This window comes from Equus caballus, chromosome 22 (genome assembly GCF_041296265.1).
Source record: "Equus caballus isolate H_3958 breed thoroughbred chromosome 22, TB-T2T, whole genome shotgun sequence".
Classification (NCBI taxonomy): domain Eukaryota; kingdom Metazoa; phylum Chordata; class Mammalia; order Perissodactyla; family Equidae; genus Equus; species Equus caballus.
In genome coordinates this window covers 48,996,446-49,013,322 of record NC_091705.1, presented here as the reverse complement: position 1 = coordinate 49,013,322, position 16,877 = coordinate 48,996,446, and the positions used below count along the sequence as shown (strand labels likewise).

Here is a 16,877-nt window from a genome sequence, read left to right as displayed (position 1 = left end):
GTGCTCAGTTCATCACAGTGGGAGGCCCATCATATGGATTCTGCTACACTGATGACCTTGACCTTGGTCACCTTGTTAAGTTGGGATCGTCCAGGTTTTTCCACTCTACAGACCTCATTATTCTCTTAGTATTTATTAACATTTAATAAGGAGTTATGCAGGACTGTGCAATACTCTGCTCCTCACCAGACCTCCACCAGCCTCTGCACCCATTCGTGACTCCCGCCAGAACCAGTGACGCCATGATAGGTGCCAAATTGTGATTATCTGTTTCCATCACACTTTCTACATTTATTAGTTGCCTTCTACTGTGAAGAAGAGCTTTCCCTTCTCCCTCATCCATTCATTCATTCATCACAGTGCTATGGACTCATGGATTCCTGTTGTATTCAGTGGGTTGTAATCAATACTCTCATTATTTCTAGATTTGGTCAGTGGAAGCTTCTTCATGCTGGTTTCTATATCCTTTTGAAACGTTGCCCTTGCTCTTTAAGCGTTACCTGTTTTACTGGCGTGGGAGGTGACCAGGTCCCTCTCGCACTTGCCCTGCCCTCACCAGCAATTACACCTGGGAGCCCTCTTCCTTTCAGTGGAGGGTGGTGTCCAGAGACCGAGATCTGAGCGCAGTGTGTGCTGACTGCTGCACGGGGGTCCCTGCTTCCAGGCCCCTCTGCAGTCAGAGCCCAGGACTGTATGCATGTGTATAGGTGTGCGTGTGTGTGTGTGTATGACCCTTCCTGTCTCTAAAACAGTCCTGTGTGTTCATGTGAGCACTCAGATTCTAATCAACGCCCAGGGCTCTTTCTAGCCTTCTCCCTTCCCTTGCTTATGAATCCCTTCTCAATGAGAAACCTAGCTCCCATTGTTCTCAATATATTTGTTTTTTTGTCCAATGTAACCAATTTCCCAGCCACTTTGGCCGCTGGGGTCCCTCTGCTGGGAGGGGACGGTAGATGGGAAGGGCACACTGATTAATGTTTGATGTAGGTGCTCAGATATCCAGGAAGTTACCCATGATGCATAGGAGCAGAGCATATGCTTCCAAACTGACGTGGAGGGCAGGTGCGAGGGAGGAGTGTGGACTGCGGCGGGACAGACGGAGAGCCGGGGTGAGAGCGCGGAGAAGCACGTCTCCAAGGATTGTTCCTGAGACTCCTTCATGCCTTGTCAGATTTGCCTGTTTTTGAATGTTAGGGACACTTGTTGTTATGCAGGTATCGAGTAACACTAAATCCAGAATTTTTGCAGTCTTCCATATGCTTTTCTTCGTCAGACATGATGCTCAGTTTCTTTTTTTGAGTTTAGCATTATTTCCTTGATGTATGTCTTTTTCAAAAAGACTTTTTATTTTGACCTGATTTTAGATACAGAAGAGAAGTACTGTAGCGTTTCCATACGTCCCTCACCCAGCTCCCCCCGCATGAGACGCTGGGATGACACTGCTAACTAAAGACCTTATTTGAGTTTGTTTTTCAGAGTTCAATTTTTTAAATTAGTAAACTTTATTTTTTAGAGCAGGTAAGTGCTGAGATTTCCCCTGTACTCCCTGTCCCCACACATGCACAGCCTCCCCCTTAGCAACATCCCTATCAGAGTGGAACGTTTCTTACGGGTGGTGAATCCACAGTGACACATAAGCACCCACAATTTACCTTAGGGTTCATCTTGGTCTTGTACATTTGTGGGTTTGGACAAACGTATGACGACGTGTGTCCACCATTATAGTGTCACACAGTATCCCCTGCCCTGACAATCCCCTGTGCTCCAGCTATTCATCCCGCCCCCCAACCCCTGGCAACCGCTGGTCTTCTCACTGTCCCTGTAGTTTTGCCTTTTCCAGAACGTCAGATAGTTGGAACCACACCGTATGCAGCAGCCTTTCAGACTGGCTTCTTTCACTTAGTGACACGCGTTTAAGGTTCCTCCACGTCTTTTCTTGGTTGGCAGCTCATTTCTTTTTAGCTCTGAATACTGCTCCACTGTCTGGATGGACCACAGTTTATTTATCCATTCACCTACTGAAGCATGTCTTGGTTGCTTCCCAATTTTGGCAATCATGAGTAAAGCTGCTGTAAACATTTGTGTGCAGGTTTTGTGTGGATGTAAGTTTTCAGCTCCTTTGAGTAAATACCAAGGAACGCGATTACTGGATTGTGTGGTAAGAATATGTTTAGTTTTGTAAAAAAACTGCCAAACTGTCTTCCCAAGTGGCTGACCTATTTTGCGTTCCCACCAGGCACGCATGTGAGTCCCCGTTGCTCCACATCCTCACCATCGTGTGGCATTGTCAGGGTTCCAGATTTTGTCCATTCTTATGGGTGCGTGGTGGCATCTCATGGTGTTAATTTGCGTTTCCCTGATGATGTGTGATATGGAGCATCTTTTCATGTGCTTATTTCCATCTGTATGTGGTGAGGGGTCTGTTAAGATCTTTGGCCTATTTTTTAATTGGATTGTTTGTTTTCTTATTGTTGAGTTTTCAGAGTTCTTTATATAGTTTGGATAACAGTCCTTTACCAGATGTCGTTTATAAATATTTTCTCCTTCTTTGGTTTTTACCAGTTTTTCCACTGATGTCCTTTTCCCATCGCAGGATCTTACACAGGACTCCTCGTGGCGTTGGCTCATCGTGTTTCCTCCAACCTGTGACAATTCCTCAGTCTTTCCTCATCTTGACACTTTTGAAGAGTATGGGTCAGTTATTTGGTAGGAAGTCCCTTAATTTGGTACATGTTATGTTTTCTCATGATTAAATCCAGGTTATATAATTTTGGCTAGAATATTGCGAAAGTGACATGTCCTTGTCAGTGTGTGGCATCAGGAGGCACGTGATGTCTGCATGTCCCAGTGCTGATGACACCTTTGGGCACTGGGCTGCAGTGGCGTCTGTCGGTGCCTCTGCTGTAGGTTCCTCTTCTCCCTTTGCAGGAAGTCTCTCGGGAGGCACCGAGACACTGCGCTGCTCTCCCGGTCTTCCTCTTCGTTTCTCCTGCTGATTTCAGCGTTCGGTGATGTTCTCGGCTGTCAGCTCTTAGGTGGTGTCTGTCTTATGGCAGCTTTCTCTCCGTCTCCCCGGGTGTTACCTGGGGGTTCGGCTGTAATGAGAGCGAGCCCGTCCCCCTCCCCCACTTGTTTAGTCCTCCAGTTACTGACGCATGTTGGTGTGCGTGTTTGTTCTGTTCTAGAAGTGATGCTCTGTTGCTGCCATCTGTGTATTTTGTTCCTCAGATGGCCCCAGTGTTGGCCACTGTGAGCTCCTTCAGCTCGGCTCCCATGTCCTTTCGACGTGACCCATCGTTCTTTGAAGATTCTTACTTTCTCACATGAAATGTTCCAGGCTTAGCTTAGATTTTTCCTGCCATAACCGTGGGATCAACCATTTCTCTGGGGAGCCTGGTTCCTTTTGTTGGAGAGTGGTGTTAAGGAACCATGATCTGGGTGCTAGGTGTGCTCGTGCTCCTGGGGTGTCCTGCTTCCAGGCACCTCAGAGGGCACAGCTGGGATAGTGCACTACCACACGCACACACGCTCAACTGTGTTTGTTTCTGTCCATCTGCATCTGTGCTAAAAACCGTGGATTTCCACTTAGACCTCAGGTTCCAGTCTAACACCAAAGGGTCCCTCCCAGCTGTCCTTCATTCGTTATGTGAGAAACCTGATTCTCATTATCCACAATAAGTTTACTTATTTGTTCAATCCTAACTTACAGATAAAAGAGTTTCAGAATTGCTAAATCTTGAGAGAAAGAAGTGTACTGTCTAGTTATAATATTTCTGCACCGTTCTTATCTTTAGCCGTATAGTACCCAGTCAGGAGTCTGCATTCCACAGTTACTTAGATGAGCTCCTTTCCTGCCGTCCCTCTCAGCATCATCACATTGTTCATCTGTAGTACAGGGGGCTTCTTTCCTTGCTGTCTGTATTCCATTTTGGATTCCCCCACATCTTGGTTGATTTTAACTGTTTGTTTTTGAGGCAAAGCATTGCCACTGTTGCAAGAGTCAGAGCAGAACGAAGACGCCTGCATGGCGCTGTCTCCCTCCGTCCATCTGCACACGAGCGTATTTCTTTGTTTCCCCTGCTTGCTTCCTTGAAGGGTGGCACAGCACAGGGCCTGTGTGCTGTTTGCCATTTCACTGATTGTGTTCTGGAACTTACTCCGTGTCTCACAGAGGTCCTCGTTCTTTTCTCCTGCAGCAGCGTGGTGTGCCACTGAGCCACGTGCTGTACTCAGTCGACGTCTCCCTTCCTCGTGCTCGAGCAGCATACAGCACAAGGTGTGTCCTCCTGATGGGGTGTGGAGCTTGAAGAGTTCTGTAAAATGTACCTTAATGATTACGCCGATTGTCTCTTTGCTTATTTCTGTCCACTTGGTGTGTTTTTTGCTGGGTCTGGTGGTCTAGAGCCTTCTGCTACTAGTGTGTTTCTATCTTTTTCTCCTTCCACCTCCTGCAGTTTTTGCTTTTTAATGAGGGTTGCCATGTTATTTGGTACCTAAATATCTATAAATGTTACGTCTTCATTTTGAAGTAGGACTGTCAGCATTAAAATGACGCCGTCTTTGTCCGGTAGGCTGCAGTTCTACTGTGTCCTCAATCAGGACGGTCAGCCCTGCTCTCTTTCTCTTTCCGTCGGCCTAGAATGCATCTGTTCCTCCCTTTATTTTTAGCCTTTCTGACTCACTGTGTTTTAGGTACGTCTCTTAGGTGTAGCGCATGGCTGGGTCTCATTTTCTGAGCTGAATTGAAAAGCTTTTTCTTTTAATAGGTAAGTTAAGCCTGTTCACCTTTACTAATATGACTGACATGCTTGGTCTTGACTCTATTATAATATCTTATAATTATGTGTATTTTTTATATTTGCTGTTTCTTTCTCAGTGAGATATGCATTCTTTGCTCTTTAATTAAAATTTTTTGTTTGTATTTAGGAAGGTTTCTAATTGTATTCTAGTGGTTACTGTTGGACTTTTAAAATGGCTTCTGTACCCTGGTGTACTTGCCCATTTCCTGGTCAGCCTGTTAGCTCTGGCTGGTCTTCCTCAGCCCTGCCTGTTGGCTGCACTTCTCTCTTTGCTTTCCCCTTCCTTCTCTTCTTTGGTTCATTATGTTTGCTTTGTCTTTGGTCTTCCACCGGTCCTCACCTTTGTGCACGTGCATATTAATACTTATTCCTGCCTGCCCCTCACATGGGTGGCGCCCAGCCGTGGCAGAGCCCTCGCGGAGGCCTCCGTGCAGAGCTCCGGAGGGTTTGTGTGTTGCCTGTTTTCCGTGGCCTTGACATGGGGCCATTGGCTGGAAATCAGACCCTCGGCTCCCACTTTCTTCTGGTGTTGATTTAGTGCTGCTCCAGGGTTGCCTTCTTTCTGTGTTGGTGTTGAAGGCCTGATGCCAGGTCAGTTCTCTTGCCTTTGTAATTTGTTTTCTCTTTTTACCTGGAGGCTGCCTCTGTATCTTTGAAAACAGTTTTGTGAGAATCTGTCAGAGTTGATTTTTATGGGTGGATTTTCCCAGCTTCCTACTAGGCCCTTTCAGTGTGTAGATTTTGGTCTTTTTCTGTTTCTCAAAAGTTTTCTTGGGTTATGGTGTGTTAGTTCTGTTCCACTGTTTGTTTTTCCTCCCCTCCAATTTTCGTGTCCTCAAATGCTTAAGTACGTTTTGCGTTGCTGGAAGTGTTGACTTCCAGTTTTCTTGTTTCCCCGGCCGTCTGTCTGATCGGTGTGGAGCTGCAGGTTTGCGCGGGTTCTGGGTGGCCTCGCTGGTCTTTCCCTCGTCGGTTTTGTGGTTTGGGTATTTGGCCAGCTTCACGGTCTGATGGCGCCCCCTGCTGGCAGCGCCTCGGTCTGGAGGCTGAGTGGGTCTCCGCCGTCCTGGTGGCAGGGAGGGTCTGTGTCCTTGGGGGGCGGGCTCTTCTTTCCTGCAGGGCCCTGGCTCCCCCTCCTCCTTTCCCGTCACCCCCGGTTCTCTCAGGGCTTCTCAGAAGCCGTGCACTTGGGGCCCCCTCTGTATCTCGTGCTTTCCTGTGCCCGCCCAAGTCGTGCTCTGGGTGCCCGGCATTTTGGGGCGCTCAGACAGGGGGGACCAGCCTTCCTGGCGGTGGCTTTCAAGGGGCTGTAGCCTCTTGCTTTTTCCCTCCTTTGGGTCTTTGCCACGTGGCCTTGTGGCGCAGGGGAACCCTGCTCAGGATGCGTCGGTTCTTCTCTCACTGTGGTCCTTCTGAGATGTGGGTGTTCCCCGTTTTCAGGTTAGGCTGAGGGGGTGGTGACGTCCGTGTAGACTTGTGTCTGCCTTCTTGTTCTGAACTGTCTTTGGGGAGACAGTGGGAGCTACTGGGGTAACTCGGCAGCCACGTTGTCTTCGGCCTCGTGCGAGCGATGCTCGTTCTCCTCACCCGGGGACCTCGCGACTCCGCCGCTTTGCTGTTTTTCACGGCACCCTCCCTGCCTGTCCTCGTGTACATGTTCCGTCTCATGGGCAGTGCGGACGTGGACATGGAGTATACACAGTTTGGGAGCCACACCATCGTGGAGGGGGTCAGAGTGACACTGGGGACTGACGGCACTTTGACCCAAACTGCTCGCGGTCATCTAGCTGAACGCCAGACATGGGCGGATTAGGGACGCCCTCCCCCGAGGGCCCCTTGGCGGTGCTCCTGGCCGCTCGTGGTTTGGGGCCCTAGCTGTTGTCGAACGAGGCTCCTGGGGGAGCAGAGAGGAGGCCAGTGGGCCCCATGGCCCCTGCGGTGGCAGTTTTCCCCTGAGACAGTCCCTGAGGTGTGATGGCCCTGGGGCTGATGTTCTTGGGCCAGTTCGGCAGGCGCTCCTGGGGAGGGCGGAGCCGTGCCAGGAGCTCCTCCCCCTGCAACCATTGCAGGTGCCACCCTCTGTGCACAGCTGTGGCCTCCCGAGCAAGGCGACCCCATGAGCCAGGAGGGATTGGATGGGAGGTGCTTTTCCCCATTTGCTGTTTACACTGAGTGTTTGTTGCCTGTCAGACTGATTGTGGGGTTTTTGACAGTGGAAAGATTGCCTTCGAAAGAAATAGCCTCCTTTTATTAGTCCTCTCAACAGTCCTGTGACAGGACCGATGCGTCTTCACAGGACCATTTCTTGAGGGAGGCTGGTGCTCCAGGAGAATGTGGACGCTGTGTCCAAGGTCGCTTTGTTTTAACCCCGGTGCCTGCAAAAACAAAATACCCAAAGCAGAGCAGCCCCTTTGATGAAGCGTGAGGGTTGCTGAAGTTGGTAGCAGCCTGCTCCCCCGGGGCTGCTGGTGGGCTTGCCTGGAGGAGTGTTCTGTCATCCTGGGTCCCCCCTTGGGGTCGTTAGGCTGCAGTGGGTGGAGCTTTAATGCCGCTGTGGCCAAGGGCCTCCCTCAGGGACTCTGGAGCTGGCCCGGGTTCTCCTCGCCCTGCAGGCTGGACACCGGGTCCCTGTGACCCTCTCCCGAGGCCAGAACACCCACAGGGCAACATGATCAAAGATCTTGGAGGGAAGACAGCAAACGGGTGTGCCCCTGTTTTGGGAAGAAATGGAAAAAACGGCACTCTTCTCATGTAATTAGAAGTAATTTGAGCATCAAGTAGGATATCTTTGAGCACAGGCTTTTCGTAGAAGTCCATTAACCGTGAGGAATTGTGATTGACCTCCAGAACCCGAGGGGGCAGGAGCTGTGGTTGTGGTGCCCTGGCCGGCCCTTGAGGGCTGTGCCGACGCTTGCCTGTTGGGATGTTTAGGCACCAGTTTCAATTTCTAAAAAGTATAGCATTGAAATATTGTTCATCTTGGGGCCGGCCCTGTGCTGCAGTGTGTAAGTTCAGCACACTCCGCTTCAGTGGCCCAGGTTCGTGCATTCAGACCCCTGGCCTGGACCTAGACCACTCGTCTGCCACGCTGTGGTGGCATCCCACATTCAGAACAGTGGAAGATTGGCACAGATGTTAGCTCAGGGACAATCTTCCTCAAGCAAAAAAAGAGGAAGATTGGTAACAGATATTAGCTCAGGGCTAATCTTCCTCAGCAAAAATTAAAAAATAAAAATTAAAATCTTGGGGCTGGCTCCGTGGCTGAGTGGTTAAGTTTGCGCGCTCCACTGCGGTGGCCCAGGGTTCGGATCCTGGGCGCGGACATGGCACCGCTCGTCAGGCTACGTTGAGGCGGCGTCCTACATCCCACAACTAGAAGGACCTGCAACTAAGATACCCAACTGTGTACGGGGGGGTTTGGGGAGATAAAGCAGAAAAAAAAAAAAAAGATTGGCAACAGTTGTTAGCCCAGGTGCCAATCTTTAAAAAAAAAAAATTAAAATAAAATCTTGATTTCAGAGTTTTAGCACCCTTTAAATTTTGCTCCTGAAGCGAGCTCCTCACACTTGTCCCAGCTGTTTTTGAACATTGAACTATTTTGAAATTAGAAACATCAAATACAGTCCAGAATTGAGAGTGAGGGTCAGAGACATTTTAGTCCATTATGAGTGATGTGCTCCTGTCTCTGAGCTCACAGCTGGGGCGGTGATGTCTGTAGTGGAGGCGGGAGGAGCCTCTTCCCCCACCCCCCCCCGAGCTTTCCTTCCAGAAACTGGTCTCTGCTGTGGCCTGCCCGGCTTCCCCCTGGGTGTTTGGGTCCAGACCAGCAGGCCCCCTGCTGCGCGTGGCCGTTGAGTGGAATCCCTTTTCCTCCTGGTTCCTCTAAACTGTTAATTTTCAACACAGCCTTTCAGGGGTGCTGTTGGTCCCTTACATGAAATGCTCCTTTAGGGCTGTTATGGAGACTCAGGGAAAACCACCAAAAAAACTTAAACGGTTCTTTCAAACGAGGAAAAGTAGTCGCCAGAGGGATGTGGAGGCTCCGGTCTGCAGGAGGGACCCTGATGGTCAAGGGTGTCTGAAGGGGGTGTAAAGAAACTGTCATTAACAGTCAAAGACACGTGTGCGTGCCTTAAGACGCACAGGACGTGAGCAGCTGTGCCCGGCCCCTGCCAGCGGTGGAGGGGCCCAGGTAGAGGAGGGACGAGGCTGCGCTGCGTGCCGCGGTCCGCGCCTGCCACCTGCTGGCCGCTCGCTGCGCTGCTGCCTCATCCAGCAGGGCTCTTCAGCCGGCCTAGAATTCATCACTCCCACCTTAAACTTGGAGAAAATGCTGTAAAAATACCATTATAATTTTTGCACTTGAAATATACATGAGCAACTTTAACCATCAGAATACAGACACTTAGTTTTCGTCCTGAATGAAGAAACGAGAGCGTCCAGTTGGGAGTTGTGTGGTTTGTGCTCCCAGAGTGTCAGATGGAGCTGGTGACGTGCTGAAACCACAGGACACTGCTGCTAAGTGACAACAAGGTGCTTCCAGGAAAACCAGCCCCGCAACTCCGTCTCCTCAAGCAGCAGCCTCCACGTACTCTCAGAAGGGAAGGCTGGGCCCCCAGTGGCCGGCCGCGCCAGGCGCCCGAGTGTGCAGACCCTGAGCCAAACTGCTGCTGTCAGCCCGGCGACGGCAGCGTCTCGCTTACACCAGCAGGGACAGGGCGTCCCACTCTTGGCCACGGATAACCGTGGTAACATGGAGGACTGCTGTCCAGCCGGCTTACAACCAGCCACCCAGCCCAGGAGTGTAGACCTTGTGGCATTGGGAATGCACCTTTGTCAGCGAAGTAGGGATGACACAGCTGGCCCCGGTGCAGCATCGGCCCGCCTGAGCCCCCTTGACATGTGGAGGTCGGGGACACCGTTCTGCCATCCCCTTGGGGCAGGAGCCACCACTTTTCCTTCCTCACTCCCCAGGGGCCAGAGTCTGAGCTCTGTAGGGAATCACGGGGTTAGCCTTCTGAGTGGTGCCCGAGAGCACAGTTCTGGAGGTCCGCCTAGGGGTCTGTGCCCCCTGCCCTCACCCCTCCCCGTTAGGGACATGTAAAGCGCTTCAGCTCAGTGAGTACGCCTGTGGGAAGGAGCCTGTCCTGAGCCTGGCTCCCTCCAGAATCAGGGTTCCTTGGGACACCTGGAGGGGAGACTTGAGCTGCCCCACGGCATGTCGTCCTGGGCCGGCACCTCCCCTGCCCCCTTCTCCAGCGCCGTGGGCTCTGCCCACCTCTGCGCACCACTAACTCGGCTGTCTTCTCCTTTCTCGTCACCAGGGCGCGGGCCCGGGCTCGGCGGTCCCAGGCAGCTCCGGCGTCGGAACCCCCAGACAGTTCACGCGGCAAAGGATCACGCGGGTCAACCTCAGGGACCTCATATTTTGTTTAGAAAATGAGCGTGAGACAAGCCATTCACTGTTGCTCTACAAAGCATTCCTTAAGTAGCACAGGACGGGCGGCATCTGAGACGGAGACGCCTGGGGACGTTTTTATATATTTGCAGACTACGCCTTTTTGTAACAAGCAAATGGGATATTGTTTAAAAAACAGCCACCTCTTTACAATGGAACAGTTTTATATTCCTGTTTCTAAGTCAACTCTTCAGTATGGAAGAAAACACGTTTCTGTAACAGAGCGTACAGAGCTGTGGGTACTCTTAAAGGACAATTAAATCTTAACTCATCTTTGATTGAGTGGCCTTCTTGCCAAACAAGCCATATATAAAAACTGATGGAATCGTTTAGCAAATAACTAGCTGCCCTCTGTCACTTCCTAGTGGTTTCTTCATTATTTGTGCATTTGGTTTAGTTCAACCCAACTTACTACGTAGGTGTGTGTCTACAGCCAATGACCTCATTTCATTTATTTTATTTTTGTATTAGTCAGTTGGCAAAGCAAACTGATTTTTTAGACTATTTATCTGCCTTCCTCTCCTCTCCCCTCCGTTCAGAATTCTCGAGGATACACAATTCATCATAATGCCCTGGCCTCGGAATTTGATCACTTTTCTGCTTAGTTGAGCCCGTGATGGTGGGCTCCTTCTGAATGTGTGGTCAGCATCTGTACAAATGCATTTTATTTGCTATAGTTTGTAAAGCTGTAAAGTTAAAAGAAATGGAAACCTTTTCAGCATAAATATATTTTACTTGCACTGTGTTTTTTAGCTAAAAGTGAAAACTTAGATGAAATAAAATCAAAGTTGAGAAGAATCATCAAAAGACTGTTTCTCAGTGTGAATCAAGTGTTGAAAAATGGTTGGTGTATTTTGTCAGTAATTGTACATAATTTTTGGCACATAACATAAAAATGGCTCTGTAAACTATAATTATTTTGCTAAGAGACTGTATGCAAGCTGTGGGCCAACTTTACAGATGTCCAGAGCAAAGCCCCTTCTTTGTACCTATTTTTTTATTGCAAATATACTAATTGGTTCTTTATATTTTCAGAGGTTATTGTATTAAATTGTCTATTGATAGTACTTTTATGACTGTAAATACCTGGGCTTTCTCGTGTGAACTCTCACGTTAGACTTTAATTGGCGCGAGTGTGAACTGAATGCTGATCAGTATTTTTTATCAACACCTGAAAACTGTTACACCTTTTATTTTGTCTTTTAGGAAATCCCTGTCTTTCCATTTTTTCATGTAAATTTTGCACAGTTACTTGTTCATATGTAAATATTTTACTTTCAAAAATGAAGTTTTTAATTGCTATTGTTTTATATAGGATTGAAAGAAAATTAACTCCTTTATTAAAAACAAATTTATCTGTATTTGTTTTGCCTGTTTTTCCCAGTTTTCCAGTTGTAGATTCTCCTGCCAGAGACTCAACTCTGGTTCTGCTGAGGTGTTTATTTATGAGCTACTTGTTAGAATCAGTATCTAGAACCCAGCGAATCTGGTAGGAATCACCTCACCTCCAAGGACAGGACCACCACGCTGCAGAGTAAGACCCGTGTGCGTCAAGTCGGAGGGCCCGGCAACTGAGCCCACACCTTGCAGGCTCTCACAGTCTGGGCCACCCCACCTCGGACACGGATGGACCTGTGCTGTGTGGACACCGGGGCTCCTGTCCATGCAGATGAGCTGGGGTACCACTGGGAGAGGCAAGGTAAGGCCCTGGGGGTCCACACACACAAGCACACCCTGGTGAGCCTGGCCTAGGTGACTCGGTGGCCCCAGCCCTGTGGTGGACCCACAGTGACGGAGAAGGATGGGGTCTCCAGGAGGCCCCCGCCTCACCTGTGTCATTAGTGTTACAGGTTGGCCTTGGTGAACCACAGCTCCTGAGGGGCCCACGTCAGAGGCTCAGCCGCCTGAGTTCACACCGCTCACTGCCTCTTGGGCACCCCACGTAGCCGGTCGTTGGCGACATTGGAGTTGCTGTCTGGTTTTCACGTTAATTTTAACTAGTTTGACAGATCTCCCGCAGTGTGTGGGTTTATTTTCAAGTCACACTGGAAAACACTGTTCTCATTATGGTGACTGTTGAACCAGCATCCTGGGGCCGCTGTCACAAAGCACTGCACATGGGCAGCTTAAACAGCAGAGATTCCTGCTCTCAGTTCTAGAGCCCGGAAGTCCCAGATCAAGGTTTTGGCAGGGCGATTCCCTCTGAGCGCTGTGAGGGGCATCTCCTCCAGGCCTCTCCCTGCTCGGGGCGCTGTGAGGGAGTGTCTTCTCCAGGCCTCTTCAGCCTCGGGGCGCTGTGAGGGGCGTCTCCTCCTGGCCTCTCCCCTCACCTCTGGTGGTCACTGGCCTCTTACACGTTCCTTGCTTTGTAGATGCATCCTGCCTTCACCCTCACGTGCTGCCGTCTGTGTGCATCTGTCTTGTGTCCAAATTTCCCCTTTTTATAGCACACTAGTCGGATTAGGGCCCAACCAATGACCTTATTTTAACTTGATGACCTCTGTAAAGACCCTGTCTCCAAATGAGTTCGCGGTTGAGATCCTGGGCTTAGAACGCCAGCATTTCTTTTTTTGTTGGCGGCGGGGGCACAATCCTACCCATAACACCCGTGATGGTGGATGATGAAAGAAAGGAAGCCCGAAGTTTTAGAGCTGGATCAGGCCCAGTTTCCAGTCTTCTCTCCTATGAGAATGCCCGAGGCCATTTGTTAGTGAGGTCGTGCTGTTCTTCCTGACCACGACTCATACTTTGTTGTCACTCCGTCCTTGCCCTGAAATCACTTAGGCCGGTCGGTAAAGGACGGTTGTACCTGGATTCCTGCAGGTGGGATTGGTTTGCTTTCAGCTTCTCTGTGTGTCCTACGGGGTCCCGTCCATCTGCTGAGGACAGTTGCAGCCCAGCACAGCCCCTGACGCTGACAGGAGATTGTCCCCACAGCAGAACCTTGGCGGGAGACTCAAGGCACAGGTTTGTCCACGGTTTTTCTGTCGTGAGACTGTTCCCGGCTGCTGGGTGTCACCACACACGGTAGCAGTTGTCCTGAGTCGAGTGTGGGTGTGTGTGTGGGCTTGGGCGTTGAGGGCAGTGTGATGCTAGTTCAGCTGTTGCGGACAGTCAGGGACATGACAAGAACGTCTACTCTCATCGCTTCCATTCCCCAGTGTACTGTGGTTCCAGTCGGGCAAAAAGGCAAGAAAAGTTTTGAAGGCATAAAGGCATAAAGTTTTGAAAGGAAGAAGGTGAAGAAAGAATTCACAGGTGACAGGACTGTGTACATGGGAAATCTGAAAGAATCTACAAACATGTTACTGAAGGTGAGGTGTGAATGTCATAAGATTGCAGGGTACAAGGCCAGTGTCCCAAGTCAGATATAATTCTACATACAAGCAACAAACAGCCAGACAGTGAAAAAAGTACCATTAACAATGCCACCAAAATCAGTGGAATACCTAGGAGTACATAGAATGAAAGATAGGTGAGATCCTTCCACTGAAATTAGAGAAGTGAAGGAAGCCCGACGTGGAGAAGTGCACCGTGCTCGTGGAGTGGACTCAGCATGGGAAGATAACATGTCCGTCAAATTGATTCAGGGCTGTCCCGATCAAAACCCCAGCAGGATTTTCATAGAACTTGACAGTCTGATTCCAAAAGTTTATGTGAAGCTGCAGAGGACTTAGAATAGCTAAGACAATCTAGAACAAAATTGGAGTAGTTACTTTCCCGGGTTTCAAGACTTACTGTAAAGCCATGGTAATCAAGACAGCATGGTGTTGGCGTAAGGATAGACATGATCAGTGAACAAAATAGTCCAGAAATGGATCCATACGTGATGGTCACTACATTTTTGACAGACACCAGTTGAATGAAAACAGGAAGGTTGCTGGTGCATCTGATGCCCTCGGGAGAAAGTGGACCCTGACTCCATCTTCGTGCCACACGTGCAAGTTAATGTGACATGGATCACAGGCCTGAAAGTGGAAGCTAAAACTACAAAGCTTCTGGAAGAAAACATTGGAGAAGATCTTCATGACCTTAGAGTGGGCAGGGATTTCTAAGCACATAGAAGGCACAAATCATAAGGAAAAAATTGGCAAATTGGACTATAAAATTACAAACTTATCCTCATCAAAGGATGCTCTTATAAAAGTGAATAGGCCAGCCACGGACTTGGGGAAAGTATTTGCAATATATACACCTGACAAAGGACTTGTATCCAGAATATATAAAGAATTCCACAACTCAGTAGTAAAAAGACGACTTAAGAAATGTGGGGGCCAGCCCCGTGACCAAGTGGTTAAGTTCATGCACTCTGCTGTGGCGGCCCAGGGTTTTACCGGTTCGGATCTTGGGCGCGAACTTGGCACTGCTTGTCAGGCCACGTTGAGGTGGTGTCCCACATGCCACAACTAGAAGGACCTGCAACTAAGATATACAACTATGTATGGAGTGATTTGGGGAGATAAAGCAGAAAAAGAAAAAAGAAATGTGCAAGACACTTGAGCAGATACTTTATAAAACGTCTACAAGTGGCCAATAAGCAGATGAAAAGGCACTCATTGTTACTGGTCATCAGAGAAATGCAAATTAAAACCACAGTGAGATTCCACTGCATGCCCACCGTATTGGCTCAGGTTGAAAAGAGTAAGAGCATCAAAGGGTGCTGGTGATGTGGGGCAGCTGGCACTCTCGTACCTTGCTGCTCGATGCGTAACAACCACTTTGGGAAACTAGCACACTTTCCAATAAAGGTAATTGTGCATCGACCCTGTGGCCTTGCGGTTCTGCTCCTGCGTATCTACCCGGGAGAAACGACTCCCTTTGTCCATGAAAGAGACTGTGTAAGAGTGTTCCCAGTGGCTCTCCTCATTGACGGAATAAAGTGGGAACAACCCCCACATGTCCATCAGAAGGTGGATGGATACGAACTGTCGTATATTTGTCCAGTGGAATACTACCCAGGAGTAGAAAGGAGTGGACTACTGATACACTAGGTAATGTGGACGAATTTCAAAAGAATTATACTGCGAGAAGCTGGACACGAAGGTCCCCACACCTCTGGTTCCATTTGTGTGAAGCTCAAGACCAGGCAGAACTCGGTGGTGGTGGGAGTGGGAGCTTGGTTGCCCTGGTTGGAGGAGGCTGGTGGGAGGGGCGCCTGGGCCCTCTGGGCTGAGGGAAGTGCTGTGTGTCCATCTGGGCTGTGGCCACACAGGTGTGTACAGATGCACAAGTTAGTCTGGCAGGGAGGACCCGTGCGTTTTGACGTGTGTGAAGTATGCTTCCGTGGAGCCTGGGGGGAGGGCCTCTAGAGCTTAGCATCAGGCCCCCCCGGTGGGGCCTCAGCGCAGCCTGGGCAGGTGCCCCGGCCCCAAGCCTCAGTGGTCCGGTGCCACAGGAGAGGAGGCGTGCACATGCCTCAGGATGGATGTTCTGAATAGGTGACAACTTGAAATATTTTATTGGACTGTTGTTATTACTCCGAATCTCATGATTATGCCCAGTCACTAGTTATCTAGTTAATTGTTAACTAGTTTTCCCTTCTATCAGACTGGGGTATCCAATGTAAATTTTATCTTAAAAAAAAATGGTCCACCTAGCCTTCCACTAGTCCTGCCCTCAGTGCCCTGGCCTGTGCCCAGCCCAGACCCTGCCCGCCCTGGATGGCCAAGGCTGCAGGGTGTCTGTTCTGGTCTCATGTTCTGTCCGACTGAGCAGCTTTGGGGACCCAGGTGAGGCCTCGTATCCTTAGTGCCTTGCCTACAGCAGGCATTTAACCAGTGCGTGCTCTCACGAGGGAGATCATGCAATTTGAAAGACCCCAGTTCATGGGCAGCCTTTCCAAACCCTCCTACCCCAGCGACAGGCTGGCAGCCTCTCTCCCTGTTCTGGACCATTCTGGGCCATACCCCGGACACATTCACCCAGGAAAGACCAGCCCAATGGAACTGAACTCGTTTCCTTAAGAGCCTTGCTGGGGAGACTAATCAGGCTCCTGGTTTCAGGTGAATCTGGTTTCTTGTTCAGGCTGCTTCATCAGGCTTCAAGTCCTAATGGTCAGAATTTCTGTTTTTGAGAAGAATGGGCATGCATGTATTTATTTTTTCCTAAAATGTATTTATTCAGCAGGTGCCAATAAGCACCTCTCACAGGCAGGGTGCCTTTCCAGGTCCCGGATGGTGTGGGCACGGCGACGTCCCCAGAGGAGATCAGATGGGTCTTGGGCTCGGAGAAGTGGCCAGGAGCCCACCTGGAGGCTGGGGTAGAAGGAAGGGCCAGCAGGAGGCCATAGCCTCGGTGAGGTGGTGAGAAAGCCTGGCGGGAGCGGAATTGGGAGGACGAGGCTTCCTCTGCTGGGCGCATCCGAGGGGGTAGATGGGAGCAGCGTCATGTGCTGGTTTGGAAATTAAAAGCACAGTGAGATGCCAGCCACACACCATTAGAACAAGTGCTGGGAGCATGGGATACCTGGAGCACCACAGGGCTGTGGGATGTCCAGCCCTGGGCAGCTTCTTCCCGAGGGAAATGTGCATTGTCACCTCCACTCCCACGCCCAGCGCGCTCACCCAAGAGGGAGAGATTCGTGCAGAGATGTGTGCACTAGTGTTCACAGCAGCTTTATC

General features: G+C 49.9%; 1 protein-coding gene across 2 annotated transcripts in view; it reads left to right on the top strand.

Moving 5' to 3' along the window:
* TAF4 (TATA-box binding protein associated factor 4) overlaps positions 1 to 11,618 on the top strand; it is a 75,726-nt gene extending 64,108 nt beyond the window's left edge. For both annotated transcript variants that reach the window (XM_001490975.5, XM_070247484.1), the window contains one exon: positions 10,124 to 11,618. In XM_001490975.5, coding sequence (XP_001491025.4) covers positions 10,124 to 10,291 — 168 coding nt within the window. In that variant the 3' untranslated portion in view covers positions 10,292 to 11,618. The remainder of the gene's footprint in view (positions 1 to 10,123) is intronic.
* The last annotated feature ends 5,259 nt before the right edge of the window (positions 11,619 to 16,877 follow it).